The following is a 23,833-nucleotide window of genomic DNA, read 5'->3' as shown; positions in this document are numbered from 1 at the left end:
GTCAAAGATCTAGGTTAAATTTGAGTTCAGCCCATGGATACTTTTATTAAAACAGCTAGAGTAATAAGCAGGGTTAAGAAAGTGCATCACAGTGTGGTACAGAATGACATATAGTCGGCCTTCTTTCTTTTTTTAAATGAAGGATAGGTCATCCAGGGTAATTCTGTGAGAACACTGTACCAAACTCTAGGATTTATTTCTATTTATTTTTTCTCCTCTCATTCCCTCTCCATCTTCCTCCTCCTAACATCATGACCCCTGCCAAGCCCCCCAACCCCAACCCTTCATTATCTCTTCACTGTGTGCTAGTTCTACTATTGTTGCTCTCTCATGTAAACCCCAAGCTGGAATTCCAAAGAGAAGTTGGTAATAGGCAAAAATAGCCCCAGAGATGGCCGAAGCCAACTTGACATGCATTGATCATCCCTCTCCTCAAGTAGTCTTAAATGCTCACCCTCCTTTTTGTGTGTTTCAGGTTGGAAATTAAGCCCAGTAGTTGGAGCTGTATATGGTCCGGAGTTATATGCAGGTAGTATTTAAGTAAATGTTTCCACTTGTGCTATTTAATTGTAATAGCATCTGTTGTTTTTCAATTTGCTATTCCTTTTTAATCTTTTTGCATTTTTTAATTTTTTAAAAAATCCAATCAGCATCCAGCTTTCAAGCAGATGTGTCCCTAGGCAATGATGCAGCAGTGCCCCTGTCAGGAAGAGGGGGTATCAACACTTACATTCCTTTAATCAGTAAGTAGCCTATGTTGGCCTGGCATAGATTTTGACTATTGTGAGTGAACTGTCATGTACTGGGTTTTTTTTTGTTTGTTTGTTGTTGTTTTTCCTAGTATAGTACATAACTGAAATGGAAATTTCTTGAGAGGGATGTTAAATACTATCCCAGTGCCCTGTCCTGCTTTACCTGTGCTAGAATTTTCCTGACCAAATATTAAGATGGCACAAAGCAGAAATAGTTGGATAAAGGTAGAGGGGGTAAGGGCAATGAAGAATATTTTAGTCTGTACTTGATGATAAAGAAAACAAAAGAAGCAAGTATGTGTAGAGCATATTATACATTTCCTTGGCAAGTCAGCCACAGGTTCTCCAGCAGAGGATCACTTAGAAGTACCTTCAATATTATTGATTATTATCAGCTCCCTTGATCTCTCTAAAGTCATTTTGACCTGAGCCATTTTACTGCAGCAAGAGGTATAATTAAACAGGACTCAGTGGACATGGAATCAATGTCTCTGCATGCTTTCCAAAGGACAGCACACTTAAAATTGGCTCTTAGAAATTGTCTGCCTCTTTAAAGGACAGGGGAGGAGTGGTTTCCCCCACCTTACATTTGTGGATTAAAATTTTTTTTTTTTTTTTTTTTTTTTTTTGAGACGGAGTCTCGCTCTGTCGCCGGGGCTGGAGCGCAGTGGCCGGATCTCAGCTCACTGCAAGCTCCGCCTCCCGGGTTTACGCCATTCTCCTGCCTCAGCCTCCTGTGTAGCTGGGACTACAGGCGCCCGCCACCTCGCCCGGCTAGTTTTTTGTATTTTTTTAGTAGAGACGGAGTTTCACCGTGTTCGCCAGGATGGTCTCGATCTCCTGACCTCGTGATCCGCCCGTCTTGGCCTCCCAAAGTGCTGGGATTACAGGCTTGAGCCACCGCGCCCGGCCTAAAGTGTTTTAAATAAAAGAATGAAATTGACTAATGAAATGTCTAAAGACTATTATGTACCTTGGAGGTTGGTACCATATAAAAATCTCAAAAGAATGTTCTTTTGAGTAGTAATTATTATGTGCACATAGTAACATTTGGAAGCAGGGTTAATAACTGACCGGTTGAAGAGTTTATGTCAATCTGATTTAGACTGCCCACAGTAATTTGTCTCTTATGATGGCAGTCATTCTCAGAGCTTCTTGACCTGTTTCTCAGCAGCTTGCATTGTAAAGCCGAAATTGAGAAGGAACAGAGAAAGCTCACTCAAGATTTGTGATGAATGAGGCATGGAATCTTTTGCTTTTGCTTGTGGGGTCTCTCTTTCCATTTCTTCCCCACTGAGAGACCCAGGGTAGAAGGTTTATTGAATGCATGCCACCTTTTCAAAAAACATGTGGTTTGTATCTTTTCATCTTTTCTATCATTGGTTCATAGCAAGTTGTGACTATGTACCCTCTATTGAATGCAAGTTGAAATTTCTGTCATATTTTGGGTCTCCCTTTAGTTCCTGGCTTCCCTTACCCTACTGCAGCCACCACGGCAGCCGCTTTCAGAGGAGCCCATTTGAGGGGCAGAGGGCGGACAGTATATGGTGCAGTCCGAGCGGTACCTCCAACAGCCATCCCCGCCTATCCAGGGTAAGCATTAGATTCCAAAATCAATATGTTTCTGAAATAAGCAGTTGGACCAAAAAAGAATACCATGGCCCTCTCATAACTTCTGGGATGTTGCCGTGTCACAGAGTAGACATTCAATGAATATTTGCAAATTGACAGATTAGATGACAAAAACCAAAATATACCATCATCAGAATGTAACAAACTGTCAATTCATTATATAAGTCTTCATTTTGGCCACCTTAAGCCCTCATGGTAATGGCTTAAGACAGTAGCCAGAACTGTCTTGTGTTTACTAGCAGTGTGTTGGCATGAAGTTCACTCAGCAGCGCACGAATATGGATTAACATTACTGCAGAGAACCAAAAGAGGAGCTCGAGATTGTAGTACAAGCCTGCATCTGCTGTGTTCACCCCTTATCACCACCCCGTGTTGGGGCGGAGGCTGTCACATGTGTCCTCCCTTTGGTTTCACTGCCTGGGTGGTGAGCAGCAGAGCTAGTTACCCACAATGGATTTGCTTTCTTTGTAGGAAACGGATTAAAAGAGGTTAATTCTAAGATGAACCAAGTCCAATTGAATCAAGGGAGAAAGGGAGAAGTAGGAAGAATTAACTGCAGTTGGCTTCTGAATGATGGTAAAACGACGACTGTAGCTGAGCATCCTTCACCGTTTGATTTTTTTATGGAGGGTGTCTCATGCAGTGGAATGATTCCATAGCAACAAATAAATCCTTTGCTACTGAATGGGGAAAAGGAGTGAAGATGGCAGGTTTTGTTTTTAGGGGTTTCTCAGTGTCAGCCTAAAATGTAAATTTTTATAAAGAGTGGTCTTTCCTCAGTCAGTTGTACCAAGGACTTCCTCATCAAAGATGTGACATTTCTCTTCATCTTTTCTCTGCCAGATATGTCAATATGACAGATTTTTTTTTTTGTATTCTTACGGAGGAATAGGTAGCAGCAGAGAAGCTTGTTGGCTGCTACTTAGTTAAAATATAAAGGAAAGGAGCCGCCTTTGTATGTCCTTTTCTGACAGCAAAATTGGCTTAACCTTGAGGTGTACTAATTTAGCATTCATTCATTCATTAATAGACCAAATGGACGTACCATTAGAAGTTCTCCATTCCTCAGAGTTAAAACATTTTTATTAGACAAGGTATGTTGAAGTGGGCAGGCTCCAAAAGACACTGGAAGGGAACTGCTTCAGAAATTAACTTCTGTTTGGAGTTTGTAGACATTTAAATCACATGCATTCCATCATCTCCATCTTATGCCATTACTTACTTTTATTTTAATCCTTTTTCTCTCAACTTGACCTTTGACCTTCAACCTCTGACATCTCTTTAAAGAAGTGAATATGCAGTATTATTTCATCAAGAAGTATTCAAATGAAACATTAAAAGGAATCTTTTGGAAGTTTTACACGCTAGGAAAATTGTTTGTAAAATGTCTTCCATTGTAATCCAAGAGAGTTTACTGTCATGTTTGCAAAGAGAGACTACTCACCAGAAACATGGGACTTCCTTATTTTGTAACACTGCTGAACCACTTTTAGTCCTGTTCAATGTAGTCATTTCAGTATATTGGCCAAACTTGAGAACCCCTTCTCTACCAAGTCTGTGTCAGGTATATATTTGCTCAAAGATATTTTAATCTTTATGTCTAATCATATCAATTTCTGTGCATTACATTGAACACTGATTTCCCATGTTTTCTTTTTATTAACTAAACCACCTGTTTACATGGAAGATGGCAAGGAATAAGTCCAGTATTTCATGGGAATGGCCTAGAATTGCTTTTCAGCTTAGTAAACTAATTTCATCATTAATCATTATGTTCTAGCCTCCTTGTGGCATTTGATACGGAGAATATTGGAATTCTTCTAGAATGTGGATGAATATTCCCAATAAGTTATTTGACTTAGGGTAAAATGTATTTGTGTTTTTAATGCCAGCCCTTCTTTATAGAAGGCTTGTTTGTAAATCTTTACCTATATTTCCTTACTAAGATCTTTGAAGTTTAGTTAATCACCACTTGGCCTCAGTGCTTTCCATTTTATCAGCCTTCTCATTTTGAACAAGTTGTTTTTTTCACTAAAATGCAATTGAGAGGCAGATTACTTTCTAGTATCAGACTTTAACTGCAACTGGAGACTATGAAAATGAATGGGACTTAGCTAAATGAGCATTAGAGATGAGTTTGATTTGCCTGTTGTGTGATACAAGGGCATAGCATATTTGGGGCATTCCAAAATGTGACCATACTATCCTGTAAATACAACCAAATGTCATTGGAAATAGAATTAAGAAACATTACACCTACCTGTAAGAAACAAGTTATTTCATATTCAAGTTAAAAATATGATTTGATGACTTTACTTGTCAGCTTGTTTATTGTAACAGAGAAGGTAGTGGTGAAAATTTCCAGCTTTTTAGTTGAATAACCAATAAGCATGTAAATTAAAACAATCTGATCTTGACTTAACAGAGATGAAGAAGAAAGTTTTATCTTTTATCTCTACTGCTATTCCATGTCTTTTGGTCCCAAAATAATGTTTTTGGGGAAGTCTGTATGCACAAAAGTACCTCAAAAGGTTGGAAATCTGTATTTAAGAATATAGTGTTGCTTAGGTTTTTTTTTTTTTAAGAAAAAGTCATGCATTGTCTGTTTGCTACAAATTCATTATCTAAACAGGAAAATAAACCTTCTATTCTTAACCAGCTACCTTCTCAGTTTTATTCTTTTAAATAAGACAGGGCGATCTTTGGTCAAGCCCAGAACTTCAGTTATCAATTGTAGTTTTCAGAATTCCATGAATACTCTTATGGTCAAAAAAGAACCCTTAAAATCTTCCAGTTACTCCTTCCCACTCTGGATTATATTGTTACTATCTGGGATCCCCACTGCACCTTTCAATTCTTGGACCTTGGACCAATCACCTTAACCTTTAGCTCATTATCTCTGCTTGTGAAAGCAATGCATTGTGGGTATTTTTGGTTGTGTTTTTTTTTTTTAATTACATTTCTCTGTTTACTTTGGTCAGAATTGATTGACTTGTTTTTCTGAGGTGTTGCATTGGTTCTTAAAATGCTGAATAATAATACTTTGCATGCTTGTGTGATCAGCCAAATCTTATCGCATGTCTAATGTGCAGGGTAAAAAGCAGGTGATGTATGGATATCAGAAAAACATTTACGTATTATTACAATATTGAAAACAAAATACTTAAACGTAATTTAAAAACGTACTTTGCATACAGGCCCTGCCCTAGTGGAATTCTTTGGGTTCAGTTTTTCATGTTAAACTCCTCTTCACCCCCACCCTATTTTGTAAGCTCTTTAAAAAGAAACTTCCTCCTAGGGCAAGCTGATTTTTTAAAATACTCCATATACAAAAAGTTGTTTCCAAGCCAGCAGATTTTGGATAGATAAAATAGGCTCTTCCAGGAGTGCTTTTTATTGTGTGAATCCTACTTTAATTACCGAATATCCAGGTTGCGCATTCCAGTTTTGCACACCTTTCCCTCTCCTCGCATGTCCCGGAGCTGTGTAACCTTCGTGTGCACTTTCACATTTTCTCACCAACCTGCCGAGGCCCCAAGCCCAGGTTATGTATTCATACATCACCTGCCTGTGTAGAGCGCATGTGCATGCTGCCGTCCTCAATAACCGGAATGTGTTTCTGTTCTTTTGTTTTTTTTGTTTTTGTTTTTGTGTGGATTTTCTGCAGTGTGGTTTACCAGGACGGATTTTACGGTGCTGACCTCTATGTAAGTACACACACTGGGGCCTTCTCGACCCCATCCCCTGACAAGCCAGCCTTTTTTTTCTGTTCTTTGGTTTGGTTTGGTTTTTTTCCTTTTAATTTATTTAATTTTTATTTTCTTTTTCCTTGTGGATATATATATATATATATTTATATATTTAAGAATGCAAGCATGCTTCTCTGCCACTGCGCTTGCCCCTGGGTGCAAAAACTAAGCCTTTGGGTTTCCTGATCATTGCAAGGGTCAGTCTACTGGACATATTCTTTTCCCTTCCCTATACCCACAGATGTTCTGTGGATCATTAATTTACTTGTGAGATGATCAGCAGGTTTAAAGTCTTTTACGATTGTCGTGTCATTTGCATACATAAATAACAGGACCAGCTTAGCCTTAAACCAGCTCTCTCCCTTTTCTGCTTTTCTTCTCATTTCACATCCCTCTTTAGGTCATTAGAGCTGTGATTTATGTAGAGGTTAATAAGCTTTCTGAACTGTACATTTTCCTATTTTACATACTTTGAGAGAATATGACCTTGTGATAGCCAAATAAGGAACCGATGCCAGCAAAGAGTGTGTAGTAATGAGAAATCTCCAGATATTTAGTTATTAAGAGCCATTGGGGGAAATGAGTAGCATAATCAGCAACCCAGACTCTTCTTACAGCCATTTGACTATCATAGAAGATTTGCTGATTCTACTAGCCATATTAATATGTACTCCATTATTTAAACTGTCTAGCTATCACTAAAGTTCCGTGATTGGTTTGTCACGTATTATTTAAAATGTGGACAAAGTGATATAATTGACAAACTAGAAATTTTTGAGTTTTGAAGTATTTTATTATGACCTCTCCAGATGGACTTTTTCTGAATGCAAGCTTGATTTAGTCACTCAAGTCATCAAGGGAAAATTTTTTATAAGAAAAACTTGTCAGCATGAAATGATTGTGTGGGGATTGGTTAAAATTGTCTAGAAATGCTTTCTCCACCCTTACTTTCCAAAATCAGTAAGAGGACCTTTTTAGTGAACTGTTTGCACAGTCTACCAGAGATTCTCAAGCAACCTAAAAAAGTTAATGCACTTTCAGAATGCACTCAGAGGTTTTGTGTTTTGCAGGAAGTAGAGATGAGATAATACAGTTCTAGAGTAGGCCTGTAAGGTATGCCTTAATTTAATAACTACTTGAAGGAACCTTAGCCATGATTTGGTCCAACCTCCTAAATTATAGATATATTTCTCAGAGACTTACCCAGAACTACATAAATTATTAATACAGTCAGGCATAAAACCCAACCAGTCCATATTTCACTACCTCTCTTTGAACTTTAGTTAAAATCCACCTCTTTCCTCAAAATATTTTCAGCAAGTAATGAAAGATATCTTTTTTCCTATGTTCACAATGAAGCTTGAGAACTGGGGAATCTATCCTACTTTTACACCAGATTACACATTTCTAAATACACATACTTAAATATGATGGTCGCATGTACATCTCCCATATACATTAGTGTTCATATTCTCATGAAACTCATCTTTGTTATTTAACTTGTTTTCTTGAAATCTGATCTATTAGAGCAAGATTTTCCATTTGGATTATTTCTTAAATCAAGTTTTTTTCTCTAACGTGTTTCTTATTTGGGGATTTTTTTTTTTTCTTAAATACAATCTATTTCTGTCTTATTAAGACTTGCCTACTTTGGGCCGGGCACAGTGGCTCACGCCTATAATCCCAACACTTTGGGAGGCCAAGGCAGGCAGATCACGAGGTCAGGAGATCAAGACCATCCTGACTAACATGGTGAAACCCCATCTCTACTAAAAATACAAAAAATTAGCCGGGCGTGGTGGCAGACGCCTGTAGTCCCAGCTACTCGGGAGGCTGAGGCAGGAGAATGGCATGAACCCGGGAGGCAGAGCTTGCAGTGAGCCAAGATTGTGCCACTGCACTCCAGCCTGGGTGACAGAGCGAGACTCCGTCTCAAAAAAAAAAAAAAGACTTTCCTACTTTGGCCGGGCATGGTCGCTTATGTGTGTAATCCCAGCACTTTGGGAGGCCAAGGCGGGCAGATCACTTGAAGTCAGGAGTTCAAGACCAGCCTGGCCAACATGGCAAAACTCATCTCTACTAAAAATACAAAAGTTAGCCAGGCGTGGTGGCACACACTTGTAGTTTCAGCTACTTGGGGGACCGAGGCAGGAGAATCACTTGAACCCTGGAGGCAGAGGTTGCAGTGAGCCGAGATCACAACACTGCACTCCAGCCTGGGTGACAGAGCTAGACTTCGTCTCAAAAAAAAAAAAAAGACTTGTCTACTTCAACCTTGTTAAGTCAACCAACCCAATTTTTTTTTTAACAGTTCTCTTATTTCCTTACTTTACAATGTAAGATTTTGAGACACATGATTTTTCTGTTCTTGTTACTAAAATACTCGTTTTTATTTTTCTGGTTTTTTTTTTTAAATCTACTAACTGGATTACCTTGCTGAGCTAAACACAAGTAATTCCGTGATTTTGCTGAAATAATTTTTTTTGACCAGTGGCCCCTTGTTAATGAAAGTAATTAATAGTAATGTTATTATTTTTTAGTTCTTACCTTAAAGCAGAGTTACTTAGAGAAAAAAAGTTGGTCACTAGTGCTGAAATAACATCCACGCCCACACATGAGAAGCAAGAATATGAGGTAACTACTGAGTTAGGCCTAATACAACTGTCACTTTTAAAACTGCGTATTCTATATTCCACATGTGAGGGAGCAAAGAATACTTCTTCAGAAACACAGACAACAAAAAGCTGTCATTGTGCCTTTGAGTTTGTGCTACTTCTCTCCGTACATTTCTCATCTGTGGAAATCTGTCAGTATACATTTAGTTCTTATTTCCTCCGAAAGGCATCTTAGAAATAGAAGGAATAGAGAGTTTAGTATAAAAAGTGCACCGAATTGGAGCTTGAAGAGAAGACACGAGGGAAAAGATTTTAAATTGCTGGTTATGCTTAGTTAAGTGAATTTAGGCTATTAATTGTGCAAAGTTTTTGTGATCCCTTTCACTGTCCCATTCGTAGACAGTGATTCCTGCTAGCCATTTTCTTTCTGTTTCTTTTATGGCACATTCCTCTCTGGAGAACTGATCTAGCAATTGTGTTCCTAGTTTGTAAAGAGACCCACCGTGATAGGATTTGGGAGTGTGGCAGCTAGATTATGTATCCACCCCTCCCTCTTCTTTTTTGGCCAGTAGAAAAGGCATAGTTCGCCCTGATTCACTTTTTAAATGGGATAACAAACTGCTCCTAATTCACCTCCTGTGAAAAGCATGCTTGCATCCAAAGGAAAGAAAAGGCTGGTGGGCCCCTTAGCGGGCTTTTTGTATGATTGTTTTCCTTCCACAGCTGTGTTTTTTGAACTGCTCTTCCTGTGTTCTGTTATAGAATAGTCTTACAGGAACCAATCATTAGCGCTAAAATACCTCAGGTAGGAGTGCCAGTGTGACCTGCCAATCAATCAGATTGTGGATTGCAGTGAAAAAATTGAATTATACTAACCATTCCAGCTCCACGTTAGAGATGGGAACAGAGGCTTTTTTGGACAATCAAGACTTGTGAGCGTGTGATCTAAGCCCTGCTACCTCAGCAGTGCCCACAGTCACATTCCGTACATAATGGCACTTCCTCCAAAAGTGCTCCTGTCCTCTTGACACATATCCCAGCCAGTTGTGTAATATGCACTGTCCCATCACTGCCACCTCTTTTAATCTGTCAGTCACATTTACCTGTGGTATTTAAACTGTTTTTTTATATTTAGATCTTAGCAGTTAGGGACATTTTCTTACTACTATAAATTTAGAAAAGAGAAAAAAGAGGAAGTAGAACTGTACAAATAGGATTCCTGAATCCCACCTTGGGCCCTGTAGTGAAATATCAGTAGTAGTTGGACTGTGCTGCTATATAAGTTTGAAGTTGCCTTAAAAATCTAGACATACGGGACTCAAACAATGAGACATGCATTTCCCTTGGCCTCTTCTCCTTTCACCCGAGAAGATCAGTGAGTTCATTTTTATAATAGCATACTTGTTAGAAGGATTGCTGATAGCTGGATGCTAGGAGAAAGAAAATAGTCGATGGCTTTTCACAATCCAGTTTATTTATGTGGCTACCCAGCAAGATTTTGGAAATGAACTAATTTGGGGAGATGTGGAATAATAATGTTTGAAAGGTTTGATTTATTGAAAATCATCTCTCATCTACCATAGAAATAATAGGTGGAAGACATCAAGTTGATCATAGCAATTTTTCCCCTTAACCCCAATGTTAAATAATAATAAGATAAAATGTAAATACTTTAAAATTTTTTTCATAAGTACTTTTCAAAGGAGATAGACCTCAATCAAAAGCAGTGACAGTATCACCATTATTGTAAGTTTCTGTGTTACTCACATTTAATCAGTGATGCCATTTTGCCACCAAAGAACTCTATAATTTATAATCTCCTAGAACCATGGTTCTTAGCAGGGGTGGGGAGGTAGTGAGGAAAAAGAGGGAGTCAGAATCATCCAAGGATAAGTAAAGTGATTCCTGGAGGCCCAGCATTAAACCCACGCTAGTTGGAATACATCTCTGCTCTGCTGTAGTGATTTTAAGCATCACACCGGCCATTCCTTACCCACCCCACCTGCTGCCATCTCCCAACCCTCCTGCTCTATTGATCTATACACTACATGTAGGTAACAAGCTTTCATTTTGTCTGCTGGTCTTGAAATACACACTCTCCTCCTCAGTGTCACATAATGTCATTGTCTTCCGGGTAGAAAGAAGGTGTCTTGACATCACATGCTCACCAAAGTCCTGTTTTAATGTAAACCTAAAACAAAAATATAATAAAATTAAGGGCTAGGTTAAAATCAAGACAAGGCAAAAGTCTACCAGTGTGAGATTAAACTAATAAATATGCAGATACAGTTCAGATATAGGAGGGATTATATTCTATTGTATTTTGCTCTAGATTAAAACACAGCTACAAAACTGTGCCGAAAGATCATATGGTCAACGTGGCAACATCGTAAAGTTAATTAGGTGATAAAATTGGTTCAGAGCAGAGTAGAAAAGCCCTAGGAGATGACATTGAGCCATGAAAAATTGAGACTTTAACAACTGCAGAAAACACTGGAAAGGATCTTAAAGCCAACTTTTCAAAGGCATTTTCCTTTGAAGAAGCTGGAACTTGAAGTCAGAGATATGTTACAGATATGTGAAAAAGTAAAATTCCTAAACACAGGAAATATTTTAGAAGAATGCTGTGGACTAGAATATACGGTTGTTGACAGAGGACAAGCATACATGTGAGTGCTGTGGGTCAGGACTGAATTATATTGCCAGTGTCAGGCAGGTTGAATAGGGGAGCGATGGAGCATTGGACAGCCCCACTGGGGATACCAGGTGTCATTCAGAATGAATTGCGAAAGACTAAGAATAATTATTTTTAAAGGGGCATGTGTGTATCTGAATCAAGCTTAGCCAAGCCAAATTTATCCAGCTATCAGAGTTCCAAAAAGACGTCCGTGTGTGCCCTCCTACATTAGGGTGTGCTGTGGCCATGCTAATCCCCATTTTTTGTTTTATTTCAAATCACACACAGATAGAATCTGCAAACTGCTTCAGATCAAACAGGTCTGATTGTGTGTAAATACATATGTCCTTTTTAATTTTTATTATTAATGGTTGCTTCAGTTTTGCATCAGTGCATGGTTAAAAGCAATACACATCAGCTATTTCATGACTTCATATCTCCAAATGAATTATTTCTCCTCTTTTTTTGTTTGTTTGTTTGTGCAGTCAGCTGAAGAAATGTTAACATCTCACTCTAAATCTCTCAGTGGAGTCTCTGTTCCCTTCTCTGATATAACAGATGGGTTACTGCTTGTTATAATTATTAACATTGTGGTGTGGGCCAGGGCTAGGGTGGGCAAGATTGACTATTTCTTTGGGCTGGGGAGGGGCCAGTCGTTAGGGTATGGAATGTTAACTCAAGTGGTGACTGACTGTTTCCGTAATACCAGGTCGTTGTGGCTGCACGCTCTAGTAATTGAGGCTGTGTACTTCACCGAGCTTGTGGTAGAGCCTAGGGCAAACCGCTGTCCCAAGAGAATGCTGGGATAGATAGAGTTAGCCAATACGAGTCTGAACGTGGTGATTTTGCTGGTTGTTTTAGCTCCAGATGTTGGCATGCTTAGTTTTTAATGTGATTAATAAATGTGGCGCCATATCCCTCCCCACGCCTGAACCCTGTCTCTTCCTCCTCCTTCCCACCCTTGTTCTTTTTGAAAAACTTAAGAAACAGTAATGAAAACCTTGGTGTTTCAAACTGCACTTTGTTCTCATGTTTTATAAAAGCCTTTAGATTTGCTAGTAAGAGTGAAAGTTGAAAAAATGGTTTCTCAGCCTGAAATTTCTATGCACTTTGAAATCTGGAATAGAAATAAATATATCTGAATTTTCTTTGTCTTACATTTTATGATATGTTTTGTTGAATAAAGCAGCAGAAATACTTTCGAGTAAGCGTGTGTGTGTGTGTGTGTGTGTGAGAGAGAGAGAGAGAGAGAGAGGAATACATCCATGACACACAATTAATTTTTCTACTTTTGGAGTAGCCATTAGTGAATTACCAAGTTAGTTTAGTAGGATATTGCCTATTTATCCTAAAATAGTTGTTCTTTTAAAGATTTCTCTGTAATGCCGTTATTATAAAGTAATTAGGAGAATAATCATGTTAAAGTCATCTGCTTTAAAAAAAAAAAAAAACTATTAATGTGTTTTTTCTTAATGCTGATATTCTTCTCCAGCCTTTTGTTTTCAGTAAAATATTTGCAACCCTGTTCTGTTTTCTTCAGAACACAACTGTTCTGAAGAAACAGTTCTTCGCTGTTTTGAAAATCAGCGAACTTCATCAAGTTTAAACTTCAAAGTCAGAGTTGACTTATAAAAGAAGGAAACTGCTACAGATAGATTCTCTCCATCTCCTTCAGGATTGGAAGGAACATTCTTTTCCATAGTCTGATCCATTTGAATTGTTTTGGTTAGCAATAACATTACTCCTAAACCACCACGGTTCCGATGGCTTCCTGTAGGCCTAGGAAAATGAGGGGAAACTGACTCTGCCAGCAACCTCACTTAGAACCTGTTTTTTCCAGAATGGGTAGAATACAGCTCAAAGCCATGATTTGCTAGAATACTCAAGATCGTACCTCCAGTAGGACCTCACTCAGTCTTCCTGAGAGTCAGGTGTGAAACCTGCCCTTGGATGAGTACTTTTGAACCTCAATATCCCTTTGCAAGAATTCATACCTCTGCCGTATGGTGTAAGACTTCAGTTTTTAATGTTTTTACTTAGGTAAACACGAATTGGGCTGTAACTGCTTTTATTGCCTTAACTTTAAAAATTTTTTAATGTTACTCTGATGTTTGGAGTAATACTAAAGAGTATAATGCTTGCATTATAAAGAGTATAATGTTTGCAAAGAAGTTTTACTGAATAGCCCTGCTCTAACTTTACACTAGCAAACAAATTCTAAACTAATGGAACCACCTCTAGTTATAATGAAAAATTACTAGGGCTCATTTTAGTGTTAAAATTCCAACTGTAATTAACGTTTGCTTTGTTTAACAAATGCTTTAAAAAAAAAAAAAAGTAAAGAAATACTTTAGTTAGTTAAATTATGTTGTGGCCAGGATGTACAGCTTTGCCCAGATCTGTCTGGCCTGCCCATTTCCATAGACCTGGCTAGAATTCCGAGGAACCATGTTGATCAGAAATGGGCCCCAAGGGTGCTTCTTGCCATGTTCCCATTCATTACCATTTCATTGTCAGTGTTTGGCAATATTAATTAGTCTTCATATATCTCTAGAAGGGTTTGTGATTAGGAAGGAAATTTTACTTTCTAAGTCACTCATTTGAAAAACAAAGGAGGAATAATGTATAACCACTGAAAGCCAGTCAGGGATTTTTTAAAGTACATTTGAAACTATCCTGAGTTCAAGCAGCATACACTTGAAGAGCAGGAATAAATTTCCCCTCACAGTGCAGTTTCTTCATTTAGAGAAAGCATAAATTATATAAGAAAGAAGCAAAAGGCTTTAGAAGCTCATAAGAAATTATAGGTATTTCTAAATTAAGGTGTGACAGAAATAAAAGAAGCAAGCTAGCACCTGCCACATAAGATGGTGAAGAAGAGCAGGGATCCCATTAGAAAATAGTTGTTCTCAATCCCAAGAAATGATACAGAAGTAAATTTGAAATTTCTGTTGTAGATTTAGAAAAAAATCGAACATTTGAAAAAATAGAAAGTAGAAAACACAGGGCAAAAACCTTCAGATACCCATGAGAAATGGGCACATTTTATCCACAGAAATAAAATGTTCATGCTATTGTTCACTACTGAAATGATATTTAGTTGGGCCAGTTGAACATAGTTGTTTTTGATAGTGAAAGGCCAGTAATAAAAATTTGCGTCTGAATTAGGTTTAGGTAAAATAGATGAATTCTAGAAGGGAAAAGAAAAATAATAAAAAGTAGAGTTTGCCACTTTTTAAATTATCCTGTCTCATGTGGCATTTGTTGTTGTGATTGTCTCTTGAAATGCTTTCTGAAAGAATACATGGTTCTCTTTTGTGTATTTGAGTTACCTAAACTGAGGTGAAATAGAAGGATATGATGGTTTGAAATTCTTTAGGACTGAGAGGATATTTGGACCATTGGAAGAAAAGCTCAGAGTCTACTGTAAGATTAATATGTAAGAATCTCAAAACCTTTTAGGGAAGGAAAATGCAGTTAAATGCTAGAAGCAGGGTTCCTGATCTATTTGGATCCAGCCAAAGAATCCTCAGAAATCTGTAACTGATTTGCTCAAGTATGAAATGTACATCTGAGTTGGCAGACTTCCCATAAAGAGCCAAGTGGTCAATATTTTTGGCTTTGTAGGACATTGGTCTCTGTCACAAGTATTTTCAAAAACAGGTGGCAAGCTGCATTGGCTCACAGGCCAAAGTTTGCTGACCCCTGATCTACACTGTTTTTCCTTCTAAATATTGCCTGATTATCTTAGCTTCTTGGCAAACATGCTAGGCCGGATGGGGCAGAGGTTTCTGTTACATGCTGTGGTCTCTTAGTAATGAATCAATCCAAGAACACATTAGAGAATCTGAAGTCAACACATACAGATTTCATGTGTTTTAACTTCATAATTTATATTTCTTGTCAGAGTTCTCCCAACTTGCTGTAAATATTTTTGCTTTTGAAAGTTCCAACAAAGACTGTGAAGTAAGACAGATCCAAAATCGTATCTTCATTGCTTGTATTTAACAGGTACTACCAAAGTTTACTTTTAATACTGTCACAAATTGGAAAGCAAATCCTTGCATATCGTAGGGCTTAATTTTTTATTGGAGGAATAATAACATGCAGACTGATGCAGTTTGAAACATTTTTTTCCCATGTGTGTCTATGTTTGTGTCAGTCCTTGTGTCTACATGTATGTACGTCTGTGTGTGGGCGGGTGTGTGTTTTTTCTGTACACCTGGGGGGAGAGGTATCTGTAAAGTCAGTTCTCTTCTCTCCTGTAGGGTGGATATGCAGCCTACAGATATGCACAGCCTGCTACTGCAACCGCAGCCACCGCTGCTGCAGCCGCTGCAGCCGCTTACAGCGACGGGTATGTACAGAGGCAGAGATGAGCTTTGGGATGCATGAGAGCTGTTCCATCCCAAAATGTCACCCATTTCCCTCCCTTCACCGTTTCCACAGCAGCTCTTAGCACATCGGGCATCTTGCCAGCCTGGGCTTTCTGCAGACCTCTCGATGGCCTTTGTCATGCCTAAAGCACAAGGCACCAACTCTGTCCTCCGCTCCCTCTTTCTTGTTCTCATCTCTTCTTTGGCTTTGACTCCAGTCCCTCTCTTCCTCATCTCCAATTCCTTTCTTTTCCATTTTATAGAAGTACTTCAGATTTTTTCAGTTATTGCATTTGGGAGTAGAAATAGAAAGGTTTTTTCCTATTCCTTGTAATTCCAGTTTCCTTATGATAATCCAAGACCAAGTGACTCACAAGTCTTTAGCACAGTAATCCCTTTAATTTTTTTAGATCACACACTTTTCTTTATCTGTCTGATTGTGTTTCTTCTTTCCAGTTATGGCAGGGTGTACACAGCCGACCCCTACCATGCCCTTGCCCCTGCCGCTAGCTATGGAGTTGGCGCTGTGGTAAGTATATAATATACCATTGTTTTATAAAACCATTTCACCCCTTCTTTTACCCATAGACTACAGAAGATCTAGGGAGGTAGTAAACTTAGCCTTTCATCCTCCATCAAGGTATTAAAGCCACACAGATCTATTCATGGCACCCTCTTTATTTGTATGTTATTGTAATGTGAGCCACATGGCCTAGTTAAGGGCAGCAGAAAGGAATGACCACTGATAGTGTGCCCCGAGCAGTGGCATCATTTGTGAGAGTAATAGGGGAACTGGCGAGTGTTTTCTATTGGTTCAAATATTGAGTGCATACCTGTGGCATCGTTTCATTATCGGTGTTGGGAAAGGAGCATGGAGCATAAGGCTGTAGTATTCACAGTAAGCTTTTCAAAAACCTAAGTTTCAAATACAAATCTAAAGGATGTCTCTGCTCTTCCTGAGCCTTCTGGTAGATAGTACTAGAAATTCCCAAGTGAACGCTTTATAGGATATTTCATTGATTATTGATAACAACTGTGGCAAAATATAGTGTTTTTGATAAAGTATCGAAGAAGTCTGTAGAACTAGCATAATTTCTTCTGACCAACCACCTCACTGCAACATTATTGTGTTGGCTTCGGTGCCTCCAGTTTCAGTGATTAGGACTCACAGGCTGCAACAAAGGTAGGCCGTTCCACAGTGACACCTCTGCCAGCCTTGCTCTCTAATTCAAAATGCAACTGGGCAGCTGCCTCTGAACATGGCAGAGTTGTTTGAAAAGGAGACAGAATGAAGTGTAAAATGTAAGACCTAAAGGAATATGAGGAAGTTACTTCTCACACCAGATTTCTACTGATGAAGATTTGTGGAAGGAAGGAATAGGGGCCCTGAGGGAATGTATGTTTGTAAGGGAAGTAGAGCAGTACAATATAAAGGCAGTGGTGGAAGTTCCTGAGGTTTTATTTTGTCCTAAAATGATATAAGTCCTATGCTAAAAGAATGACCTGAGAAAGATGCATTCCTGGGAAACTTGTAATTGAAAGAGATAAGCCATTAGATAAAGTCATTTGATAACGGAATAAAGCCTAGTTAAAACCCCAACTAGATATATAAATGTGAATATGTCAAGAAACATCCTAGTTGGTGTGCTTTGTGGATGATAGAGGAACTAGACTTTATTAAAGACTGACTCAGGTTTAGATGCAGCACCATCTCAAACATGGGCTGTGACCGCACATGGCAGGGATCGTGTCGGAAGTAACGTGCACTGCGGATGGGTCATATGTGAGAAGGGGAAACTGGGGATGTGTTTTCCACCAGGATTATAGGCTGTATCAAGGTAAACAAAAACCTGTGCTTTTAAAAATCACACTCTTGGCAGAACTAGTTTTCAACTGTATATTGTTTCCCTTCTGTGCTAATTCATGTAAATGATGAAATGAAATGTTGTCATACTCTCTTTGAGAATATCAGGTCAGCAGTAAATGTGTTGGGCTCTGGTGTGAGCACCTCACAAGCAGAAGTTGGTTTCTGACTTTACTGCACAAGGCAATGCTTGATCAGTTGCTTTGAGGCTTTGAAGGAGGCTGTGTTTCCAAATCCCTCTCTGGACATTTTTCTTCACTGTTAATGCTTCTCTCATCAACCTTTTAATTATTTTTATCTCTTTAATTACTGCAGGCGAGTTTATACCGAGGTGGCTACAGCCGATTTGCCCCCTACTGAAGTGACGTGAGACCCCTGCAAATGGGACAGCCCCCCAGTTCATGAGGCCTGGCTATTGCAATATTTACTAGTAGAGGAACTCTATAGCAAGATGAAGAGGAAAAACAAACAAACAAAAAAAAAAACACAAAAAAAGAAAGAATACTTTTTTATACCTCACTATGTTCTTTGAATATGTATTTTTTCCTTTAAATTTCTGCCTTTAATTCTTTTGTTCCAAAGATTGTGCATTTTTTTCTTTTTTTTTTTAAACTGTGGTAAAAAAAAAAAAAAAATTAATGCATTTCCATGTCTGTACGTCCGTGCTTAGCTTATTCTATCAATCACGGAAGAGGCAGTCAAGGAGGGAGAGACATTAGGAGCTGATCAATGCATCTGATCAGAAATCAGCAGACAGAATTACCAAAGTGTACCTGGTGCTGAATGGCTGGGGGACAAGCAGAAGTGGGAGAGATCTTTCCGCAACAGGATGTTCTTCTCGTCTTCTGAGTTTCTGGTCTTTTGACAGGCAGTTCTGGTTGGCTGTGGCTGGAATCCACATGCTGATAGATAGGAATTTGTGCTTATAAAGCAGGAGAATTAAAAAGACGCTTTCCTCTCCTCTTCCCTCCTGTCTTCTCCATTCTTTTTACAATCATCTTACACGCACAGCCTGAGACAGTTGGCATCGTTTTTGGAATTATAGTATTGATATTTCCAAACGTGCTCTCAGACTGTGGATAATAAACACCTCATTAGGAAACCGATCTCGGAGTGAACTCTGGAGTATGAAAAAGATCATTTCTTTTTGTTCCTGCAACTTAGCATTCTTTCTGGGCTTCTTCTCCTTTAATTGAACCACAGCTTAGCTCATGTATTCTTTTATTAACATCCTGCTCTCATGTCCATAAGATTCAGGAATTCAGGACCCAGGGACAGAAAGATGAATAAGCCAGTGACCAGATTTCCCCCAGATGTCTGGGCACCGCTTGAGGATTAGAAGTACAAAGTGTTCACAGCCATTAAAGAGGGTGAGGAAGAGAAAAGGAGTATTAGAAGATCTGGTATTTCTTACTTTTTTCTTGCCTTAGAAAGTACAAAGTTTAAAAAACAGCATAAAGAATCTGCTGGGGAAAGATAGAGTACCAGGTCCTAGGTCAGCAGTCCCTGAAAGTTTTGGTGATGAGGACATGGAAGGGCAGGCAGAGGCACTTTGTACTTGCTCCAAAGCCATAGGAATTTTCATCTTCCAGAGCCTTTATGAGTCACTTCTCTATCCACAGTCTTGAGCCCTGTGGCTGTCCTGCCAAGCTTCTCACTGTCCTCCAAAAACACCCAGCTGAGCACCCGGACCACTTTGTGTACATTAACACTACAGGACATAAAACGCGGAGGCCCTGAGATTGCTGCCCTCCCATATTGGAAGGAGGGTCTGAAATGGCAAGGGTCTTCTGTATCGCCAGGAAGAGTCATGCAGTGAGTCACTGCCGTTGCCATCTGGCTGTAATTTTCTGTGTTATCAACGTAGGAGAGAGAGTTTCTCTTCTAGCTATTAGATAGAACTGATCAAAGCAAGTGTCCTACAGCATTTCCCAAATGAAGGCATTAGGAAATAGAAAAGCACGGTCTTTTTGGCTCCCTGGTCTATTCACATTGGTACTAGGGTGACCTTTCACCCAAGGGACAGCTGCTAAAGGGAGTAATTCAGAGACATGGAGCTTCTGGTTTGTTATGGGTTTGTTTTGGGTTTGTTTTTTAACTCCTGCCTCCACATGTTCTTGACTGATAACTGACTCATGTCCCTGAATTAAAATGACTGACCTACGACAGCATCAAGCATTCTTTGTAAGCAGAGTGATGCGTCTAAGAGGGCATTGGCCTGTCGCGTAGAATACATATCCTCTCCCCCTTCGGAATCCTGTCTCGCCTCATAACTGGGAGAGAGGCTGTGCCTGAAACTAGGGGCGATGTCAAGGAAGCTAGAGGCCTCGATGCAATTATTACTCATCCTGGGGAGGAGGACGGAGACTAAGGGGACACCAACGGCCCAGTCCATTGGGCATTTTTAAGGATCCCCCCACCCCAAGCCAAAGTTTGGTTTGTTGCTGTTAAGACAATTTTTGTTGTATGTATATAAATATTTTAGTTAGAGGAGTGGGGAATGGGATGCGGGCTTTCACAGTTCTAGGGAAAGGGGGCAGGGAGGATTTTGCTTTTGCTTTTGCTTTGAGGGAGAACTTTAGCTGACTGAAAAAACAAAAGTTTGAGGTCATGATCACAAAGGGGCCATTCCCAAAAGATGGCAAGCCACGTACTCAATGGAGACTAGGCCAAATTCTAAATGGTTGTATCCCTAGCAGGGGAGAATAGGAGAATGAGTTTAAGTGTTTTTCTCTTCTTTTTTCCTAGAAAGAGGTAAGGATAATAGGAAAGGTAGAGAAGGCAGCTCCCACAGACCTTTTAAGAGAGGCAGAATCTTGAGCTTGAGGCACCTTGAGTGCATCTCAGTTCAGCTGGTTCTGGCTGAGGCCTCCAAAGGCAAGCTCTGTGCTTTCCAGTGGTTTGTGCTGCATTTCCAGGGATGGTGTTTGACCCCGCTTCCTCCAGCTCCCTTTTCTAAGAAAGAATAGATGGAGTTCTGCTTTTTATGAAAGGGTCTTTGGTTTTCAGTGTCAACACTGAGAATTGGGGCTCTTACAAGCATCTAGATGTCACAGCATCAACCTCGCCATCACCATTTGAACTTTGAGACTCCGTACAGATTTGAACTTTGAGAGTCAACTTCACCAGAGGCAGGTTGCTCAAAGCAGCACTGCTTGTCTGTTCTTGACTCTGGTTCTCACTGTATTGAGAGAGTCAGAGGAGTCTGGCATTTCGTGAGTTTGTTAGAGGATGCTGGCTGATAATTCCGGAAAACTCACCGATGCTGAATCACATGCATGATTCTTCCTCAACTTTACTATAGTTCATGACCTGGACTTTCTGTACTCTTGGAAGCTGGGCTCCTTAAAGGAGACCTCTAGTGAAAACCTTTATCTCCACGTCCCTCTTTTAGCCCAGAGAGCTGCCCAAAGGCATTTTCCAGAATTCCTTGTGTCTCTTAGTTCAATTTCCATTAACTCAGATCAGCCATTGTGATTCACCATTTGTCAGCCTCTCGGGTTTCACAAAACCTACTACCACCATCATCCTCCAACAGCCACAGTCTGAATTGAGCCAACATTTTTTTTTTTTCTTTGAGAAAGAAGTGGACTGGGGCACAACTTTTAGTCTGAGGGGAGCTAGTGGAAATCTAGACGATCGAAATCATCGATAGCAGCTTTTCCTCAAATGTGTGACTCCTCAGGGGCTGAACTGCTCTTAGCTTAGAATTATGCTTTACTAGAGATCCAGCAGAGAAGTGTGTTAATCACTACCATCCCGTGACTAGTTACATAGCTTCCAGACATGAGGGAGACTGATATCAAACAGGGACGGAAGCAACCCCAAGGATATGCAAGAAGGGCATGATGAGCCCCCTTCCCTCTGGCAGGAGAACAAGGCCAACCAAGGGACAGACTGGAAAGCGCTTAGATGTTTAAGGAGGGAAAAGGGGAAGCTTTGGCGAGCCCTCCCCTTCTGCCAAGTTCAGCCAGTTCTCTGCTGCTTGCAACCCTCTAGCACAGTGACATTTGCAGAATTGCAGATTTTTTCCCCCAGATACTAGGAGGAAAGGGACTTTGGGGGGTGGGGAAGGGGTCGTGGTGTTTTAAAAGCATAAGTTACCTGTTTGCACTGTTTTAAGATAGGAAAAAAATAGTGGGCAAGGTGAACATCAGACGTAAATTTGTGTGTTTTTATTTTGTCATGCTCTTGAAAATGTTTGACCATTTGTAGTATACACAGTGAAACTTGATTCTCTGTTGCATAAAACACTATATTTTTTTGGAAATGTTACTGTCCAAAAGCCTCTTCCCTCCCTTTCCTTTTCCTGTGTACTTCCTTCATACTTGCTTTACTGATCGGCCAGGCAATAGCCATCCAAGAGCTAGAGCATGAAACAGGGCCCTTTCCAAGTAGGCTCTGGGTGTCCTAAGCCAGCGTGTGCCCTCTGGTTCGGTGAGCGTAGTAGAGTCCCTGGCACCTTTCTTTGCAAACAAGGCTTACAGACCAGACTGCAGCAAGGTGTCAAATTCCTCGATCGGATGCACTAGGAGTGAGGAGCCCAGGGATGGAGGGGATTCCTGAAGTGTTGCAGTTGGCTGTGGTAGCTGAGTTCTTTTCCATGTTACCGAAACTGTAGCCAGTTACAGTTTACTCAGGAAAACGGTAGATCAATTCAGCCATGGTAGTGCTGGTCGGCAGGGATTGGTAACGGAGAGAACTGCTTAGCAGCCAAAACTCAAGCCTTGCCTTTTAGGAGGCCACCGGCAGAGGGACTTGGTCCTCCTTGTCTGGCACTTGCGTCCATGCCAGCGACCTGAGGACTGCACTCACACTGGCGAGCAAGAAGGGAACAGTGATTCTCTTTTCTCTCCCCACCCCCTGCCCTTTGTCACCAACACCAGTTTCCCAGGGGGCACATGAGTTTTTGAATTTTTAAAACATGTGTTTTGGTTTGGTTTTTCCGGGGACTGATAAGTGCTTTAAGCAATGTCCATAACCCGTCAAGACTCCCAGCTTAGTCATTTTCTTGTATTTTTCTGTTCACAGTATTTGTGTGTGTGCTTGTTTTGGCAGCTCATTTTGGCTGTATTATATATCGAGTGATGAATTGATCCTCTTTTTTTCCCTAAGGGATATGAATTGTTTTTCTTGTGTTATATTCTGCTTGTGAATAGCTGGAGCAAACCTGGGGCTGACACACGTAAACTAGGGCTGCAAAGCGAGAAGAGAGCCGGTGGAGTGTACTTGTCCCTGACAGGCTGACCTGCCTGAGTCTCTGAGCTTTTCAGTCCAAATCTTTGCAAGGCTCAAAATGCCACAGAATCTCTCCTCTTCTCCCCACTCCTTCCCCATGGCAGGAACCGGACCATCCCTACATGCAACATGCTGTTCCTCCAGCCCCTCCCACTGCCATGGCAAAACAGGTACCTTGGGGCAGGGGGGCATTACATGGGATGCTTGTGTAATCGACCACCCAGCCTTCTCTGTCCCCTCCCGGCCTCCCCCAGAATCACTTCCTAGGACACCCGAGCTGCTTGCCCAGGGTCCTGTTTCCCTGCTAACTCCAGAGAAGCATCCCAGGGCTTTGTGACAGTCTCTAATTCCCTTCCCTTCTCGTTAAGAATCATATTGTATAGTAGCTTTCAGACCATACAGTATTCATTGGGTTACTCCTATTATTATCAAGTAGCTGGAATTGTGAAGGTCGGAGTAGTTAGATCTTTAGCTTTTATTCCTTATTTTTTTGTATTACTCTCCATGTGTATAAATTATTGATCATGTTGCTGGCTTTTATAAACTCTAAGCGAAGGAGGAGCACTGCCTCAGCCTTTGCACATGGTAATGAAGCACTGTTTTTAAATAAAAGAGAGAAACACCATTCTTTGGCCTGTGTGTATTAATCCTCGTTCCCTGTTGCCTCTGCCTGAGGCTCCAAAGATACAACTTGGATTTGACTTTTTAAGTGGGGGTCGAGGGTATAAGAAGGAACAGTGCCAGGCGTTCTAAGGTGAGACATTCTAAATGGTGACGATAAGCCAGAAGGTAAACGAGGCCAGCAGCTGGGTCCGTGTCACTGCTCTCAGCTTCCCCAACTGCTGAACTCCAATCTGTCCAAAAGCCGATTTTGTGCCTCTGCTTCTGCAATCTTTCAGCTTCACTTCTTCACCGTCCACCCTCCCCTAG

General features: G+C 40.3%; 1 protein-coding gene across 31 annotated transcripts in view; it reads left to right on the top strand.

Annotated features, from left to right (window-relative positions):
* LOC105464528 (RNA binding fox-1 homolog 2) overlaps positions 1–23,528 on the top strand; it is a 296,663-nt gene extending 273,135 nt beyond the window's left edge. For 8 of the 31 annotated variants that reach the window (XM_071080506.1, XM_071080505.1, XM_071080500.1 and 5 more), the window contains 8 exons: positions 476–529; positions 651–745; positions 2,203–2,345; positions 6,052–6,091; positions 11,911–11,987; positions 15,694–15,782; positions 16,258–16,330; positions 17,981–18,167. In XM_071080506.1, coding sequence (XP_070936607.1) covers positions 476–529; positions 651–745; positions 2,203–2,345; positions 6,052–6,091; positions 11,911–11,987; positions 15,694–15,782; positions 16,258–16,330; positions 17,981–18,035 — 626 coding nt within the window. In that variant the 3' untranslated portion in view covers positions 18,036–18,167. Of the gene's footprint in view, positions 1–475; positions 530–650; positions 746–2,202; positions 2,350–2,855; positions 3,869–6,051; positions 6,092–9,510; positions 9,554–11,713; positions 11,746–11,910; positions 11,988–15,693; positions 15,783–16,257; positions 16,331–17,980 lie in introns of those variants that run through there. The other 23 variants (XM_071080511.1, XM_011712515.3, XM_011712514.3 and 20 more) reach the window with 14 other exon arrangements.
* The last annotated feature ends 305 nt before the right edge of the window (positions 23,529–23,833 follow it).

The sequence above is a fragment of the Macaca nemestrina genome, chromosome 15 (assembly GCF_043159975.1).
Source record: "Macaca nemestrina isolate mMacNem1 chromosome 15, mMacNem.hap1, whole genome shotgun sequence".
NCBI classification, from domain to species: Eukaryota; Metazoa; Chordata; class Mammalia; order Primates; family Cercopithecidae; genus Macaca; species Macaca nemestrina.
Note: the sequence above shows the minus strand (reverse complement) of the source record. Positions and strands in the feature narration are given on the sequence as shown.